Raw genomic sequence first — 17,922 nt, 5'->3', positions numbered from 1 at the left:
TAAAGCGCACCAAACAGTCAGTTTTTCTGGATGTAACGGTGTTTCGACATACACTTGAGGATTAACTTCACTTCAAATGCGGCAGTTTTGTTTGTTGACATAGCCATTCAACCAGAAGTGCGCACAAAATAAAATGGACGTAGTGCGCGATACGTATTCCGCACAAAACCATTATTTTCGAAATGAAATTGCACTATTTGCAAGCGTTGTTCAGGCGTGAGTCAATTGATGATGAATTGCCAAACCAAACTGAGAATAAATCACTTGACAGCTGTTGAATCGGTCGCCATCTCGAACAGAAATGTCAACTTAAAGTTATATACCACGAAAAAAAACGCCCTTTACTTGTAAGTCTTTATCACTGTCCATAATAAAAATACATCCGATATTTTTCCAAAAAACTGTCAGATATTCCATAAGTTGTCGAACTATAATTATTCTGGACATATACACATTCAACCATTCCAACAATTGGGATTTCTATCAACTTTCGTTTTGATTTATCGCTCCAGGAAAAATAAACAGACAGTGGGAATTGTACTAATTTGCAAATACAATATCCCATATATATCATTCTAAACAATCGAAGAAGAAATTATATGTTCAACTCGGCAGCAAAATAGATTGACTGCCTTGGCAGAATTCTTAGCCTCGCTACGCTCGGTTATGAACTATCAGCCACGGCAATCATTCTAACACTTTGCTGCCTAACGAAACAAATAACTATTTCACTACAAAATCTTGATTTTCCATGTGGTACATTATTCTGATAGCTTTTTTGCAGTATAAACAATCTAGGGGCTTCTGGTTACATTCCCCAAATCAAAATGTCCTATGTGGACTGAGCAGGTATAAAGCTTTGCACACAGCAAGTGTTCTCGATGTGGTCCTTCCAGTCCAACCTTGAGTCAACTTCAATTCATAGAAAGTTAACTGCCTCTCTTGTTCTTCTGCTGAATGATGAATTTAATGTTTCATCTGGTTTGTGATTGAACTTATTGGCAGTAAATTATTCTCCTGCACCTCCATCTTATTATTTTCTGATCAGACGTTTGTCTGATCCGGCTTATCCAGGACTACCCGTGAATTGTCGATGATACTTTTCTAATTGAAGAACATCAAGATAAGTTTTTGTGATAGTTTATAGAGTGTGTTTTCGAAGACACATTTTGTGGTTGACTAGAGACTGTAAGCTTTTTTTTTGGAATCTGAAAGCTAAATGAATCGAATTTTTTCATCAGTATCTGAATCAATTCCTGCATTAAATAACATAATCATTTTGGGAATCGAACATAATGAAAGCATCCAATTATCTTAAAATTTCTGAGCAGATGAAATCCTTTGGGAGATAAGTGAAACTCAAATCCCCTAATAGTCTTGTTAGGAATAAGTCTGTTAAATTACTTAATGACGAACAAGCAAAATTCAAAGCCGATAGTCGCAATCGCATCAGATAAAACACTGTCGTCAGAAATGACGCTTCAAACTGTGCAAAATCCTCACAGTTCAAATTTATGTTTCTGTAGCTGTCATTTCGAAAAGAAACGGTTGATAATAACTGGAGAGGGATGGAGGGGTAGCAAGGAATAGATAGAGTAGGGTGATGAAGGCAGGCATATCGTTGGAGGGATGTCCAATGGTTGCGTTCATGAATGAAATGTAAAAGAGCGGGGAAACAAGGACAACATTCAAACTGCGACCGTTACGAGATAGTAAAACGGTTCAAACTCCGGACTCCGTTGGTTTCCAAGGGTGGGGCTTCGTGTGTGGCATAAGCAGAAGTCCAGGAGGCAATTTCTTGAAGTAGTTGCACCAAGTCGCGAAAACATATCAAAGTTTAGGACATACACGCATCCGTGTGGCGGGAGTAAAGTAAACAAATCGAGTGGCCGCGCATGCGCGACCCGGAAGGCGGCCTCGACCCTTGACAGTGTGCGCGCTCAGGATGGTCCATATCGATCTCCGCCGTCCCCGCAGCATCCACCGGAGTACTAGACGGAAAAGCGTTGACTTCGCAGACGATAGCGAACTGGGGTGCAGTGAGGTGCACTTCCCTCGTGTTGTGACCAGTGAGACTCGGCGCGTGTGTCCCGCCAAGCGAAACTAGTGGCGGGCCTTAGACTTTTGGTCAGCTTCACATAAGAGGGCTTGAAAATAATCTTTACGAGGCTCTAGGGCTTGTTGAAAATTTTTGGTGGTCGAAAATGAGCAGTTTCCAATTGAATTAAAAATGGTCTTGAAAGAACGAGTAGTAGCCCTGCTGGCTACAGCCTTCCTACTGTTTTTGATGCCACCAGGTAAGTCTAAAAAATATGCATGGTCTTTCTTTGAAGTCGCAACTGGTCGCGGTAAAACCAAAACAAACTTAAACACTTTGTAAACAAACACAACTTCTCGAAGATTTAAATTTTCTCACATAGAAGCAACAATTGTTCTTATACGCGATAACTTTCCAATCATTTTTCACTTGGTTTTGTTTTTCCGATAGTTTCGACGGAAACTCGTGGTTGAACTATGCGGGAACGATGAACTTTCCGCTACTCGAAAGTTTTTCCGACTGTTCATTATGCGAAACTCATTTTCCGACTTCTCTTATGAAATCTTTTCATCGGGATATCCTTATTAATTTTACCGTATTTATCACTTGTTTTCCTTCGTGATTCATCATCATCAATCATTTTACTTTTGATATTAGTGATTGCTTCTAACTCCAACTTCTTCGGTTAGAGTAAGGGATGGAATACACTCACACATACACCTTTGTTGATCATTCATCATTTACCGTGTTCCTTTACTCGTATTCAACATTAATTTCCATTTTTACTATTACGCTATTGCTTTTCTCACGGTGCGACGGCAGTTGTGGAATCAAAGAAGGCGCATCATGCTATTTTCTTATTTTGATTTTCATTTATTTGTCGCCATTTCTGCAGTTGAAAAAATTCTCTAGGTTACTGTCAGGGTGGTGTAAAACAAAATTTTCAAGAAGATAAAATTTTTTTTTTCAATTGGCCTATTGTTATTTGGAAAAAAAACCTTTGCATTTTTTCGAAATATTCTAATTTGTAGAGTTGATTTCCCAAATTATTAAATAGTATTTTTTCATTAGGTTCTTTGTTGATGGAAATTCATGATAATGATGAACATCAATTTCCACAGAATAATATTGAATTAAAGTTTATGTCCTCACTTCTATTCAATAATTCTGAACTAGCTGAATCTTTTTATTCCTTCGGTCGATCGAGAAAAAAAAATGAAAAATAGAATTATATTGATGGGAATATTTGATTTTTTCAAAAATAAAAAAAAAATTTATTTTGATAAAAAATTCTGTTCCTTTCATTATTTGTGATTGAAGAACGCTAATTAAAATTACTCAATTCAAATATCTAATTTTTTTTGGTCACTTCAATTCAATAGAATAATCGAAAATTACAATAGTAATGCGAACAATTACCTATTGATTATAATAATTTTGAAGTCTTTCGCCGACGGATTGTTCGAGATAGGTAATTGGAAAATCTGGAATTTCAGCCGTTGGAATTTTCAGTCGATTTTCCACTTGAGAAAAATCGACCAAAAATTTTTTTTTATTATAAATGTCGATTCTCCTTAAATTTGTTCTATATTAATTGTATCGAGTATCTCTTATAGGAACCCATTAAATATATCTCTATTATTCATTTTATTCCTTCGATATCGGCAGTACAATTTATGAGTTGTGTAAACTCCATTCGATTTAATGACTTCCAGAATATACGGTGGAAATTTATTGGTTATATGGTTGGTTATTTTAATCACATTCACTATGTGTAATGAATTTCAGTTCCAGGAAGAACTCTCAATAAGCGGTAATGCATTTGTAAAGTATTTAATCATTCTCATTTTTTTCAAAATTCTATGAAATCAAGATTCACTGTTAAATTGAATTACAGTACAATCGCGCTAATATGAACACGCGTTATTATGAACCACTCCGTAATGTGAACACAAAAATTTTTGTGTTGACTACTCTATAATATGAACATAGTATAATCTCGTTAGTATGAACTTGTCGGAACTAGTCTATTTTATTCAAAGGAATGAATCGGTTTTCACGATTTATCGTCATTTATGCATTGCCGGATCGCGCTTTCATTAGTTGTCTCGCATTCTTCTTCCGAGTAGTACAATAGCTAAGGAAATGGTGAAAGTGCGTGGAAAATCAAGATGTTTATCTCTTCATGAGAAAGCTGAAGTCTTAGAAGACATCAATAAAGGCCTGAATGTTACCTTATCAGCGAAGAAATATGGAATTGCTAAGTCAACGGTTCGTTCTATAAAAAACAAAAGAATACAAATTCTCGAGAGAGTAGGCAATACGTTCCGATTGACCAAAAAATGTACACTAAAGAAGGCGGAAATGCCAGAAATGGAAATGCAGCTGTATAGATGGTTCCTTGACCAACGAGAAAGAAATATGCCGATTTCTGGAGAAATGATCAAACAGAAAGCCTTGAATTTATGTGCAAGTTTGAATATCTCTGAATTTAAAGCAAGCGACGGATGGCTCCAGCGCTTCAAAGAACGTTATGGTGTAAGATTTCTCTGCTTCAAGCTCTACAGCCTATGGAAAACTCAGGTCAAGATATAGATGAATGGAACAGAAATGAAGATACTAATCTAGAAGAGTGCAACGAATCTGAAGAAAGTGACTGTGAAATTTCTGCCGAGTCAGTTAAAGTCTCACACGCGGAAGCAGTTCAAGCTTTGAACATATCAATGGAGTGGGCAAAATAGAATACTCTGGATTCGACTGAGATACTTACCCTGAAAAACATACATGAGAAAGCAGTTTTATCGAAATTTGCTGCGAAGAAGACCCAAACTAAAATAACATCGTTTTTCTACAGAAAAGATCAGTCATTATAATTAACTTGTATTCTTTTTGAAATATTTGAATATTTTCTCATTGAAATAACCTTTTTATAACTTTATGCGCATCATTTTTATTGATATTCATGTACTCATTACGAAATAAAACCTAGAAAACATGTAAAAATTCTTATTTCTTGACCTTCACAAATATGAACAGTTTCTGTAATATGAACAAGCCATTATTTGTGTTCATATTAGCGCGATTGTGTATTTCAAAAACATGAAATAAAGAGAAATTTTAATTTCCGTTGTTGTCCTAATCGAAATTTTGACATGAATTTCTATCAAATAAAGACCGATACAAATAAATAAGTCAGTAGTATAAGAAATTGTCGTCAAAATCTTCTGAAATGTATATACAAAATCACAATGAAAGACTGTATTCAACGAAGACGGTATTCACGAAGAATTGTATTCATAATACCAGTGACTGCGAGAAGAAAATCCTTTTATGTCACAGAAATCGGAATTGCAGCTTGGAATAAGAAGCTAGCTTTCAGGTTTTCAGGAATATTATTCGACTGAGAAGATCAACCATCAGTACGAATATCAATTTTACACCTTTGAAAGAGATCAGTCCATCTGAGAGAGGATTTTACGAAGATAAGCACCGGAGTTATAGATTCTCGAGGCATGTAACTGATAATTGGATTTACGAAAAACTTTTCAACCATCTCGATAGTTCAGGATCTGTAACTTGGTAGCTCAGGGACCTAATTATTATTCTTGACACCAGAAGCTCATTAAGGGGAGTTTGTCACTTAGGTGTATAGTTGAAATCCCAACTTAGTCAAACAATAACACTGCTCTACTAATGATGTAATTTCATCACTTATGTTTCGCCTTTATCAAATCCCAGCCTTGATTGTGTCACGTCCTGATTCAATTTCAATGAACTGTTGAATAATTGGGTGAAACTTTCGGTTCAAACATTAAACCTTCATGATAACAGATCGTTCACTTGCCTTATAACCAGTTAATTTATTTAGAATTCTTAAAAAGATTTCAGCTAACTGTTGTAAAATTTTCACAGTTTACGCATTTTTCAATACAGGGTGTTCCACCTCAGACGAGCCACCCCGTACATTACTTATCCCATAGTGATTGGAAAATTTTCCCGAAACAAGTCGAATGATTTTGTTTGTTTACCTTTTGAAGGCAAAATACGGAAATGTTTCGATTTTTTTATTTATAGTCTGAGATAATTTTTCTTAATACTTGGGAAAAACTTGCCATTCAATTTGTTCAAGTTTGTAAAAAGGGCCTAATGAAAATGGGCTAGTACATTGAAGAAAATAACTAAAATATTCAAGGTGGCTCATTTGAGCGAAAAAATTGATTTTTTGGTGGAAACGGTTCATTCAAATTACGTTCTGCATACATCGCTGTAAAGAGGCTTCTAAAATCTTTCAAATGAAGTATCACTCAATCCTTCTCCTTCAATTTGAGGGGTTGAAACGCCCCCTCTTAAAGGGGTGGTTGTTCAAGATTCAAATATACGTCAGAAGATGTCCGCCAAACAAAATCATTCAACGTGTTTCGGGAAATTTTTCCTATCACTTTGGGATGAAAAATATACGGGGTGGCTGGTCTGAGATAGAACACCCTGTATAATTTGAAAACTTCTCTTCAACGTTCAGAGCTTTTCCAAAAAATTAATAAAGTAGAATAATCAATGGAATTTTGTTGTTTCGATTGAAAACTCAAGATTGATTGTAACTACGTTTGTGAAATGCCTGCTTCCATTTATTTGGTAAGTACAATTTTATATAAAACTTGCTTTCCTCCTCGATTTCGCATTTTTTGTCAGGAAACCCAAAATACATCCTTCGAAGTGTCAAAATATACTCTTGCCCGCCCTGGCTTCGCACGTTCCGTCGGGCAACCCAAAATACATCTTTGGAAGTGTCAAATTATACTCTATGATTGTTCGCTCGGTCGGAGTACAAAAGGAAACATTTTTTATCTTTTCCGTACAATTTTTTCGAAAATATTTTGTTGTAAAACCTTCTCATGACAGTAATGAATACAACAAGAAAGAAATGATGAGTGATAAATGATATTGTGTACAAGTATCAGGTTTTTCCATGTTTGCATGGTAGATTTTCCAGACCAGGTAGTTAAATACACATGTTCGAAACCTGAAACTGATCGAACAAATTCGACTTGAATTCGTATGTTGTAATAGGTAAATTTATTCAGGAGATAACTCATAAGTAGTGAATAGATATGTAGATATATTTTCAACCAGAAAATTTACGACATGCAGGGTCCCCTTTTTATTGATCATCGAATTTTATTGAAGAATTTTCGGTTTATGTTCTAGATTCTACTCCATAAAAATGCAGTATTCGATAGAGTGGATTTCTGAAAAAGTTTCCCTTGAATAATATGCCTCTCTTGTGCTCACAATCACGCACTGGGGTTTCTCGAAGGTGCCATCAATTTATTATTAATGCCTCGTGAAATTTCAATGGTTGAACCTTTTGAATATCTGCCCGCTTCTGAATGGAATATTCTGGGGAATACAGCGTGGATGTAAAAAATGCGAATTTCCAACCGTACCCGTTTTAATTCATAAAATGTTTACGCTGATTTGCACATGATGGATTTCGCAACAATAATAGCCAGTGAAATTTATATTTTAGTACCGAGTGAGCAAAATTCTTTGGCTAGTGAGAGCAAGCTCTTTTTCCTCATTACTCCAAGTACATTTCACATAATTATCGAAATTCAGGAGAAGCATTAAATGAAACAAGGAAATTATCATTTCGACAAAAAACTAATCAAACTATCTATAGAAATCACTCATATCTTCATTAGGATTCTTTCAACAACTTGATTCTTTCCGTTCATATTGGTATTATAATTAAGGTTAGAATAGATATTATACTTTGATTCCTGAGGAGATATTCACCTAAAAATGAACTATTCAAATGAATTCCAAATAGGTTAAATGAAAAAACATGATACTGGACAGAGAAAAGCAAATTCGTCAAAATAAAGGATACTTGAAAAAATGTTGCCTTTTTTTAGATTGAGTTAAAGAGGCCTATATGTCTGCCTCAAAGTCAAACTAAATGCGCTTGCGTACATGTCAAAATATATATAGATTTCCATACTAAGAACTGACGTTGCAATAACAGTTTAATTTCGAAAAAAACGAACATCAATTTCTTATTCCATAACGCTTTATTTTCTGTTGACAAAATGTGGCACAGATTAATCCAATAATGCTGACGTGATGATCCTCTAATACCTAACCTTTCGAACGTTATTAACGCGGATACAAACTGCATAAACTCATAAACGTGTAATGGGATGAAATCGTTGGCTTGTTTACTGGTCACACATAACAGTGTTTGTTCTGCCACCAAATCAGGATGTTTCAATGCTGGATCTATCTAATGAAGTCAGATCGCAGATACTGCTGCTGTATTTCAACCTCCTGCATAATGTGCAGGAAAAACATTCACAGCAAGAAGTAGTGTTTATTTTTTTGGCTTATTATTTTCAATGATGAAGCTTTCAACAGTTTAGAAAGGAAATACTGCAATATATTCATTATTTTTCGATATTTTGATTGAATATTCTGTAGTAGTGATATCTACACTCTATCAACATGATATTCTGTATGAAGTTTGAAAAATAGCTACTATAGTTTTATATACAGGGTGTTCGGGAATATGGGGAAAATCTCTCGGATTCAGATAAAACATAAAGAAATAAGATGACAAGTTCCCATCATTTTTTTCCTAGCGGCCCTCCCTACGGAGATACGGCCTCTAAATGATGTCACTGAAAATCCATTTTACTGGAATGAATTTCAAACTACTTAATATAATTAAAAAAATATTTGATATGATGAACTGTAGTAAAGACTTCTTAGAATACTGCCCTCAAATTTAAATTAGCTCTTTTAGTTTACCAGGGGCATACTAGGTTGTACATTTTAATGCTTACATCTTCATCACCCTGTATGATAAGAAGTAAAAAAAAAAAAATTTGGATGGCTTGAACATTGAGCTAAAAAAAAGGTACTCCTGTTTATCATCGATAAAATGAACCGTTTTCGAAAAACAAAATAACAAAGGAATAATTTTTTTATTTCTATTAAAAAGAACCATGAATTCTAATTTTTTCCGTCGGCAACAAAGTGTGACACGAAAATCATTCAAGGAACAAAGAAGTTCAAGTTTATGGTATCGAATCCGACAACATCTGTTTCTTATCACATCACAATGAAAGATCAACTGGAGACGAATACAAACATTACTATGGTAACTAAAACTTAATAAAAAACTTCCTCTTTTTTAAGAGGTCTTTACTACTGCCGCTAGGAAAGAAAATGATGGAAGCTTATCAGCTTATTATTTTATGTTTTATCTGTATCTGTAAAATCGAAATTTCAAATCGTTCGATTCTGAAATTGAAATATGTTTTCGATATTGTTTATCAAAATGAAATTCTGCATGAAGTTTAAAATTCCCATTTTAAATCAGAATGCAACAAGACTCATCTCGATTGAATCCATTGTTTTGATATTATCATGAAAATAAAAAACAATCCTATTTGAAAAGCTATTCGAGGTCTGAACCTACCCTGAAAATTGAAAATTTCTAGTATTTTTTCAATTCCGCACATGCAGAATTGAATTCGACCACTGATTCATCATCGTAATCATCCAGTAATTGAAACGAAATGATTCGGTAACGAACGCTCGTTTGCAATGTCTGTATTTATCAATAGCGAGCTCTGTTTCCTTCTTGGAATCCAAAATGATCGGATACCTACAATTCCCAGAATTCCTCTCTCAATAATTAACGGATTTCCACACAAATTCATTCGAAAAACATTAATTAGAACCCATTCGAATGTAACAAGATGACGTTCATCAAAGAGATCCTTTCGAAAATAAATAACACGCTTTTGAAAAACACACATTTTGCCTCTCGATTTTAGCCACAATTATTGATGCATACGAAATAGCTGTTTGGTTACCATTTTTTTTAGGGGTCCTTACAATAATTTTCATCATATCAAATTTTCTTCAAATTATATTAAGTAGTTTGAAATTTATTCCACTAAAATGGATTTCCAGTGACGTCATTTAGAAGGCCGTATCTCCGTAAGGAGGGCCGCTAGGAAAAAAAATGATGGGTACTTGTCATCTTATTTTTTCATGTTTTATCTGAATCTGAGAGATTTTCCACATTTTCTCAGACCTCTTGTATGTGCAAAAATTTCAAATTGTTTGATTCTGTTGTCACTGAATTAGAAATATGTTCTCGATATTGTTTATGAAAATGAAATTCTGCATGAAGTTCAAAATTCCCATTTCAAATCCAAATGCAAGACTCATCTCGATTTAATCCATTGTTTTACTATTATTATGAAAATGAAAAACAATCCTATTTGAAAAGCTATTTGAGGTCTGAACCTACCCTGAAAATTGAAAATTTCTTGTTTTTTTCAATTCCGCACATGCATCATCGTAATCATCCAGTAATTGAAACGAAATGATTCGGTAACGAAAGCTCGTTTGCAATGTCTGTATTTATCAATAGCGAGCTCTGTTTCCTTCTTGGAATCCAAAATGATCGGATACCTACAATTCCCAGAATTCCTCTCTCGTTAATTAACGGATTTCCACACAAATTCATTCGAAAAACATTAATTAGAACCCATTCGAATGTAACAAGATGACGTTCATCAAAGAGATCCTTTCGAAAATAAATAACACGCTTTTGAAAAACACACATTTTGCCTCTTGATATTAGGCACAATTATTGATGAATACGAAATAGCTGTTTGGTTAGCAGTTTATGCCCGACACAGGATCAGGTAAATTAGCTTAGAGGGAGTGAATGATTAGGGTCCAATTAGTCTTCTTTGGACAGCAACATATTTGCCCTTTCGAACAGATGTAATTACCATTTTCTAAGTTGACGCAACAGTGGCATATTGAATTAGTTGGGAGGCTTCTTCTGTCAGGTTGATATTGCCTCGAAATTTCGTTTTGTCATCGTTGTCTATAACCGAACACCTCGTTTATTACATATTGTTGGATGCCACCATCAGGATGTAGCCTTATTGGGGAAACGAAGAGAGCAGAAATTATATTAACCAGGGTCTGTCTCTTTGTGAAGATGTCCTCACAGGACTACCGAAGATCACGAATTAATCTTAAAATCTACAAAATGAAAAATTATAATTGAATTATTATAGTCTAGACTACATGGAGTCTGGACCAATATTTCGTTGCTTTGAGGGTACAGTTAAGTACTTCATCTTCTAGAATAAAAAGAGAGATAATAATTGAAAGAATGATTATGCCATATGTCGAGGTTGCAAGGGATTCAATATTCACCCTAAACTTGAAGTTATCCTCCTCTTTTGTCCATTGAATCGTCATTTATTCATTTTGAATACCGTTTTTACAAAAGAAACTAAAGGTAATATATTGGCTCTTCAAGAGGGATGATATTCTCGGGCATTCAGTTTCAACTCATAGGAAATTCAATATTAACCTCAAACTTGAAGTAATTACCATATTTTGTCCATAAAATCTTTATACATTTTAAATACCATTTTCACAGCAGGAACTTAAGGCTACATTTTGAAGAGGGAAAAAGTTCAAGGTCAAGTTTCAATTCATAGGATACTTTAAAACATTCTAAAGAGAGTAACTACAACAAAAATTAACTTCAGGAAATAATTTCACAAAAATTCCAAATGAAATGAAATATGGGGTTGGTATAATAAATTAGACGTTTGGATTGCTATAAAGTTTAGCCTGAATTTCTTGTGATATTCTCATAAGATTCAGAAAATATATGTCTCATACAGGAGGTATCAGTATGAGAAGCTGATCCTGAATGGTAAGAATACATACGTGCTCTATGGGAGCTCTATTTTAAGCTATTATCTTTTGAGTTCCAAGGTGTTAAATTTTAAGAAAAAATAGTCTATCATAAATAGAATAGAATAGAATTTTTATTGAACCAATCTGACATAGCAATTTAGATAGATAGGTTTTTCGGACATCACAGAGACAGCACTTTCTATGAAATAGAGTCTTCGATAAATGGAACTCACTACCGAACCACATTGTTTGAAGTAATCATATCTCGTTTAAATTAATTTGAAGATCAATTGATAAGAGTAGTTTTTCCTCCACGATTTCTGAGCCCCAAGTGTCAATAGCTTCAACAACTAGCTTGATGGACACTTTTTCCATAATTTCCTTCTCATAATTTGTTTTTTTTAATACTGTGTGTTTTCACGATATTTTTTCTCGTATTTCATATATCAAATTCCTGTTTAGTTTTTGTGGGGTTATAGGCTTCGGCCTCTCCCCATCTCTATTGTACTATTAATGATAATAATAAAAACTTTAAAAATTCCATAGATATTTTCATGGAATTTGGCGCAAACTGAAATTGAAAGAAACAACATTGAATAATAATAAAAAACATTAACGATTTCTTATTTCCTTCATAACCGAAATGGTAATACCTCAATAATTCTTGCTGTATGATCTTTTTGAATTCAGTTAGTAACCTCTAATACTTGAAAATATTAAAATTGATCTATTCTGTATAGTTTTAAAACTATCGAAATGAAATATAAGGTGATATAGGAATGAAATATAGTTATTATGGTTTTTCTTTGGAAGGTTTTTTTCATTAGGATAGGATCTCCTCTTTCTTGAGTAACTCATACAAAGTCTTTTAGTGGCATATAAATCTAGATCTGGAGGGAGGCTATAAAAGAGTACTTTTTGAAGCAGTAAAATTCAATTTCAGGGAACGTTGAATAATAAATACCATCACATGCCTTAGCTCAAGTCATTAATTTCACTCTGAAAGTTTGAAGTGAGTCGATTAGTCATAAGAAAGTGTCGTTCTGGATGAAAGTTACCTTCACAATGAATGAATCAGCGTTTTCTTTAGAAAATTCTTGGATAGGGTGGGTCGCATTTCAAAAATTATCCGAGGAAATCCTAACAGCGAGAAACGTATCGTAACTTCGCCTAGATCTCCTCACGTTTCTGGCGAAACCATCAAAATTCCAATACAATACCGTTCATTAGCACTCCTCATCCAAAAGTACAATTCGCACCCTCCAAGAATGCGTGGAAAATTATATTTTCCCTCCGAATTCATACGGATTTCTATCACGTTCACACCTTCCCAATTCAATAACATATTAGTTGTGTAGCTTAGAATCCGGTTCATATGAAGCTGCTAGAAAATAAAAAAGCGAGACCAAACCTTGAATAACAATCGATGTCTATAAACCCGACTACAAGGCAGACTAGAGCATTGAATTTTGTCAGCGTTTTTCCTGATATACGGTTTTCCGGGTTTGACATCTTAAGTCGAAGGGTGAACGATTTTTTTTTACGGTGATAAAGCAGGTAGCTGAGGGACTATATTATCTACACACACACACACACACAACCAAATTCTAGATATATTGAAAAAAGCTTCACTTCTTGTATATACTATAGTCATTCAGGAATTATTAACATCGAAGTAGACCTTGAACGTCCAGTCACGGCTTTATTAGAGGTAGCAAAATATCCCTAAAAATTTCATAGAAATAACCTTATCCTAAATTTTCCAAATTACGAAAAAAGGCATACAGTTATGACTTCATATATTGGAATTCCGGTTAGATAACGCAAAAATATAGTGGAATGTTTTCACATTTCATGGAACTCCATATGTTCATCCATTCCATAAGACTTTTAGATAAAATTAATGCTTTTATTCAACGCCATATCTTGGGTGTTCCAAATTCGTTAAAGTGCTACTTCTCTAATTTTCATTGTAATGAATTTGGAAATCTAGCCAACTAATTTTGTGTTTTTACACTAACCTTCGTTATCTAAAATTGTGTTGAAATAAAATTTGTAATCCTATAGGTAGGATTAAGAACCGGTGAGCGTATAGTGGTCTAAGAGCTTCTTCTTCTTAACGTGCCTCTCTATCAATGGAGGTTGGATATCACCATGGCAAATTCGTCTCTATTTTCGGCTGTTTTTAAAAGTTGTTCATAATTTGGACCAGTCCAATGGCGTAAATTTCTCAACCATGACAGTTTCGTCAGTTTCTTCATCCCCAGCCCAAGCCTGCCCTCAATTTTTCCCTTTATAATGAGTTGAGCGTATCGGTATTTGTCGTTCCTCAGTATGTGGCCCAAAAAAGAAAAAGGTGTTTTAGGGATCTTTATAAGTTGAACGGTTCTCTTTCCTTATTCAACCTGTTCAACATTTCTTCGTTGGTTGTATGTGTCGTCCATGATATCTTAAGGATTCTCCGCATCTCAAAAGCTTCCAACTTGATAGTATTCGCTTTGAGCGTCCATGTTTCGGCTCCATACAAGAGTGTGGACCAATCGGAGAGAAGCTTCCTAAGTTGCACAAAGCAATTTCTGGCTTGTTCTATCCTTGATATTACCTCCATGTCAATTTGCAATTCACCCAACATCCCAAGTACCGGAACATATCTACTTGCTCCAGAATTTGGTCAAAGAGCTAGATTCGATGAAATGGGAGAGAAAGTCCATTTGATCGAATGTGCCAATTGCTTATTTTGAGAGGAACATCTTCCAAAAGAGGTTTTATGATTGACTAGGAATTATAGATTTGTTTGCTATTGAGCTTGTTCTGATCGGAACTATTCGCATATAAATTTCTGAAAAAATTCTTTCAGATATTCAGGTTGCGAATTATTTGCCATAGAATGATATTTATTTGCCTGTAGCGTTTTCCGTTATACAATCCTTGAATATAGAACGAATTCAAATTGATTCATTTCTTTATTCCACAAATGGAAAAAATCTACATCGCTGTATCGCCCAAGAATGAATCTTACTTATATAACGATATCGTTTTTAAGCCCACCCCACTTCGGTATGTTTAATTCAAATTCTCTAGAAAGGGAGAAGTTGGTGGAAATACGAATTTGCATCCTTCCTTTAGGATGTTGAATCTTTCAATCAATTTAAAACAGGACCGAATCCATTTGAGCAATTTCTCTAATAACTAATCGCTTCGGTTCCTTCTGAATGAGCATCCATAGCTGGCCCAATCCTCAAGTTTTTGGTTATCGTCCATTGGATTCACTGGAAAATACTATAGGGACTTGAAAATTGCTATTTAGTGAAACTAAACCTTCTGAACTTTATGGGCCAACGCCGACTCCAATTATTTAGATGTTCCACTTGGCGAGACAATTGCCAAGGGTACCATGAAGTGAATTCCTACAAATAGCTCGAGTTGTCAAGTTTATTTTCGAATTGTCACATAAATAGCTATGGAAATTTTTTCCTTGGGATTATATAAGGACAAAAGCAACAGGTTTTCATTCTGGACGAGAATGGCAAGATGAATGTTTTGCTTGAACCTAGAGGATGAATTTAACAAACCTCTTTTGTGAAAATTTGTCACGGAGCATATTTCAGCCCTTGTTCTTTCACGAATGCATTTCCTGAACAAGGTCCGTACTGGCTATTCGAGGACTCTCGACTCGAGACTGAAATGGATTATGCGAAGAGATTTGGGGTGTCACCATAAATGTATACAGATGTCTCCTTTGAATTCGTTAGAAAATACTTCAGTCAATACCCCGTGATGCACCATTCGAGCAAAAACAGGGTGATGCGTTCGTTAAATTGGCTTATGTACCCTCCAGACACGTGATATATAGAGGACTTAGAAGAAAGAGTAATCAATTATCTTGGTTGAGTAATTCTTTTTGATATTTTTTATTCAGAGTGATGGCAACTTTGTTGAATAGTTTTCTTTTTTTTAATCAATTATCTCAAACTCAAAACAAAAGTAGCACCGAGGCATTCAGCTTAATAATTTCAATTAAAGCATTACTGAAAAATGTTAACCAGTCCAACTCTTGTGTGGAATAGACATAATGCACCTTTTTCAATCCAACGCATTAGCCAGCCAATCAACATACTGAGGCCTGCCCTGAACCCAAATCTTCATTAATTACGAGGACATTTGACCTATGTAATCGGTTTGTCCATGACAATTTGACCATCATTCGAAATCGAATAGTTTATGTTCAACACTTAAGGCAACTAATAGGCATAAAGTCAATACAAGCGATCAAAGTCAATATTATTTTTATAATTGGCTGTCATATATTCAGTCATACCGTGCGTCCATAAAGTCTCTCCTCCTATCTAAAATTTTATTTGTTGAATAACGGATTTCAAATATATACTTTTCAGTGTATTTTGAATATGGTCTTCCTTCTCTTGAGTAATTGAAATGTTAATTTCAGTCAGCGTTAAGTATTTTGTTACATACTCAGAGGTATTTTTCCATTCTGCGTTATTATTTTATACCTTCTGCATAGCTGTGTAGTTTTGACAGAGGCATTCACACGAACAAGACAGCCAAAGTTTTAGAAGAAGATGAAAAAATCTATAACCATAATTTGTCTGCCGAATAAGAAATACCATTCATGGTTCGAATAACCAATTAAGAGGAAATTTCAACATCTTTTAATATTTAAAATATATCGAAATTTGACCGATTCTTTTAAACCCCCTGTTTATAAGAAGTCGATGTTACCAACGGAAATAACATGCCAATTTGAAAGTCCCCGGTCTTCCATAGTAAAATTTTTTTTTTTGGCAAAATTCGATTTTATTATTCAACATAGTTGCCTTTGAGAGCGATTATAGCGATCTTTTCGATACCATTTTTCAAAATAGGTCTTAGTTTCGGCGAATACTTCTCCATTGGTGCTGAATTTTTTTCCAGCGAGCATTCTCTCGAGGTCTGAGAACAGGAAAAAGTAGCTTGGGGCCAGATCTGACGAATACGGTGAGTGCAGAAGCAATTCGAAGCCCAATTCATGAAATTTGGCCAATGTTTTCATTGATTTGTGACACGGCGCATTGTCTTGATGAAACAGTACCGTTTTTATCTTCAAATGGGGCCGTTTTTTAACGATTCCATTCTTTAAACGATCCATAATAATACGCTTTATAATAATCGCTGTTGATGGTCTGGCCCTTTTATTATACTTTGCGCATCCCAGAATACTGATGCCATAATCTTGCCAGCTGACTGTCGTGTTTTTCCTCGCTTTGGATTCGGTTCATCGTGTGCAGTCCACTCAGCTGACTGTCGATTGGACTCCGGAGTGAATTAATGAAGCCATATTCCACCCATTGTCACATATCGATGCAAAAATTCAGGTTTATTGCACTTGAACAGCTTCAAACACTGCTCAGAATCATTAACACGTTGTTGCTTTTGTTCGATTGTGAGCTCACGCGGCACCCACTTTGCACACAGCTTTTTCAAGTACAAATATTCGTGAATGATATGATGTCTTCGGTGCTCATTCCACCACGTTTAAACTTAGCATACCAATCAATGATGGCTGATTTTCCTGGTGCAGACCCCGGCAACTCTTCATCCCGGCAACTCTTCATCAAGCCGAGATTTCGCTTCAACTCTATTTTTCCTTTCAAAAAGCAATATTTGATCAGCACAAAAAAAAATTTTTTTCCATCTTCTTTCTAATAACAAAAGTTGTTACACTCACAACGCAATATTTCACAAACTAATGGTCGGACTGCTGTCAAATTTTGACACGTATCTTTTGAAGGTTGGTACTAACTGAAAATCATATGGATTTAACACTAGCACCGCCATCTGTATCAGAGCAGGGACTTTTCAATTGGCCTAATACGTTACGTTCTCGAAAAATACACAGGTTTTTATAGATCTTCAAAGGTTATTTTCTCGAATTTTCGAGAACTCTAGAATTACTAAAGATAGTTGCAGGAAGAGTATACAATATAAATGTATAATTATAAGATACATCTAAGTATACAGAGTGTTGTATACAATGAGCAAAGTCTACTTGCTCTGTACAGGATATTGGAATTCGACTTATTCAAAAAAGGTAGATCGTATGCAAAACACACAGTGGAAAATTATAGGAGGTTGTTGAATTT

General features: G+C 34.8%; 1 protein-coding gene across 9 annotated transcripts in view; it reads left to right on the top strand.

The window, feature by feature from the left end:
- Nucleotides 1–1,970: 1,970 nt before the first annotated feature.
- LOC123686505 (neuronal acetylcholine receptor subunit alpha-7) overlaps nucleotides 1,971–17,922 on the top strand; it is a 165,312-nt gene continuing 149,360 nt past the window's right edge. For all 9 annotated transcript variants that reach the window (XM_045626696.1, XM_045626697.1, XM_045626699.1 and 6 more), the window contains exon 1: nucleotides 1,971–2,297. In XM_045626696.1, coding sequence (XP_045482652.1) covers nucleotides 2,231–2,297 — 67 coding nt within the window. In that variant the 5' untranslated portion in view covers nucleotides 1,971–2,230. The remainder of the gene's footprint in view (nucleotides 2,298–17,922) is intronic.

The sequence above is a fragment of the Harmonia axyridis genome, chromosome X, assembly GCF_914767665.1.
Source record: "Harmonia axyridis chromosome X, icHarAxyr1.1, whole genome shotgun sequence".
NCBI lineage: Eukaryota > Metazoa > Arthropoda > Insecta > Coleoptera > Coccinellidae > Harmonia > Harmonia axyridis.
The sequence above is the reverse complement of the archived record's forward strand: the minus strand, read 5'-3'. Positions and strand labels throughout refer to the sequence as shown.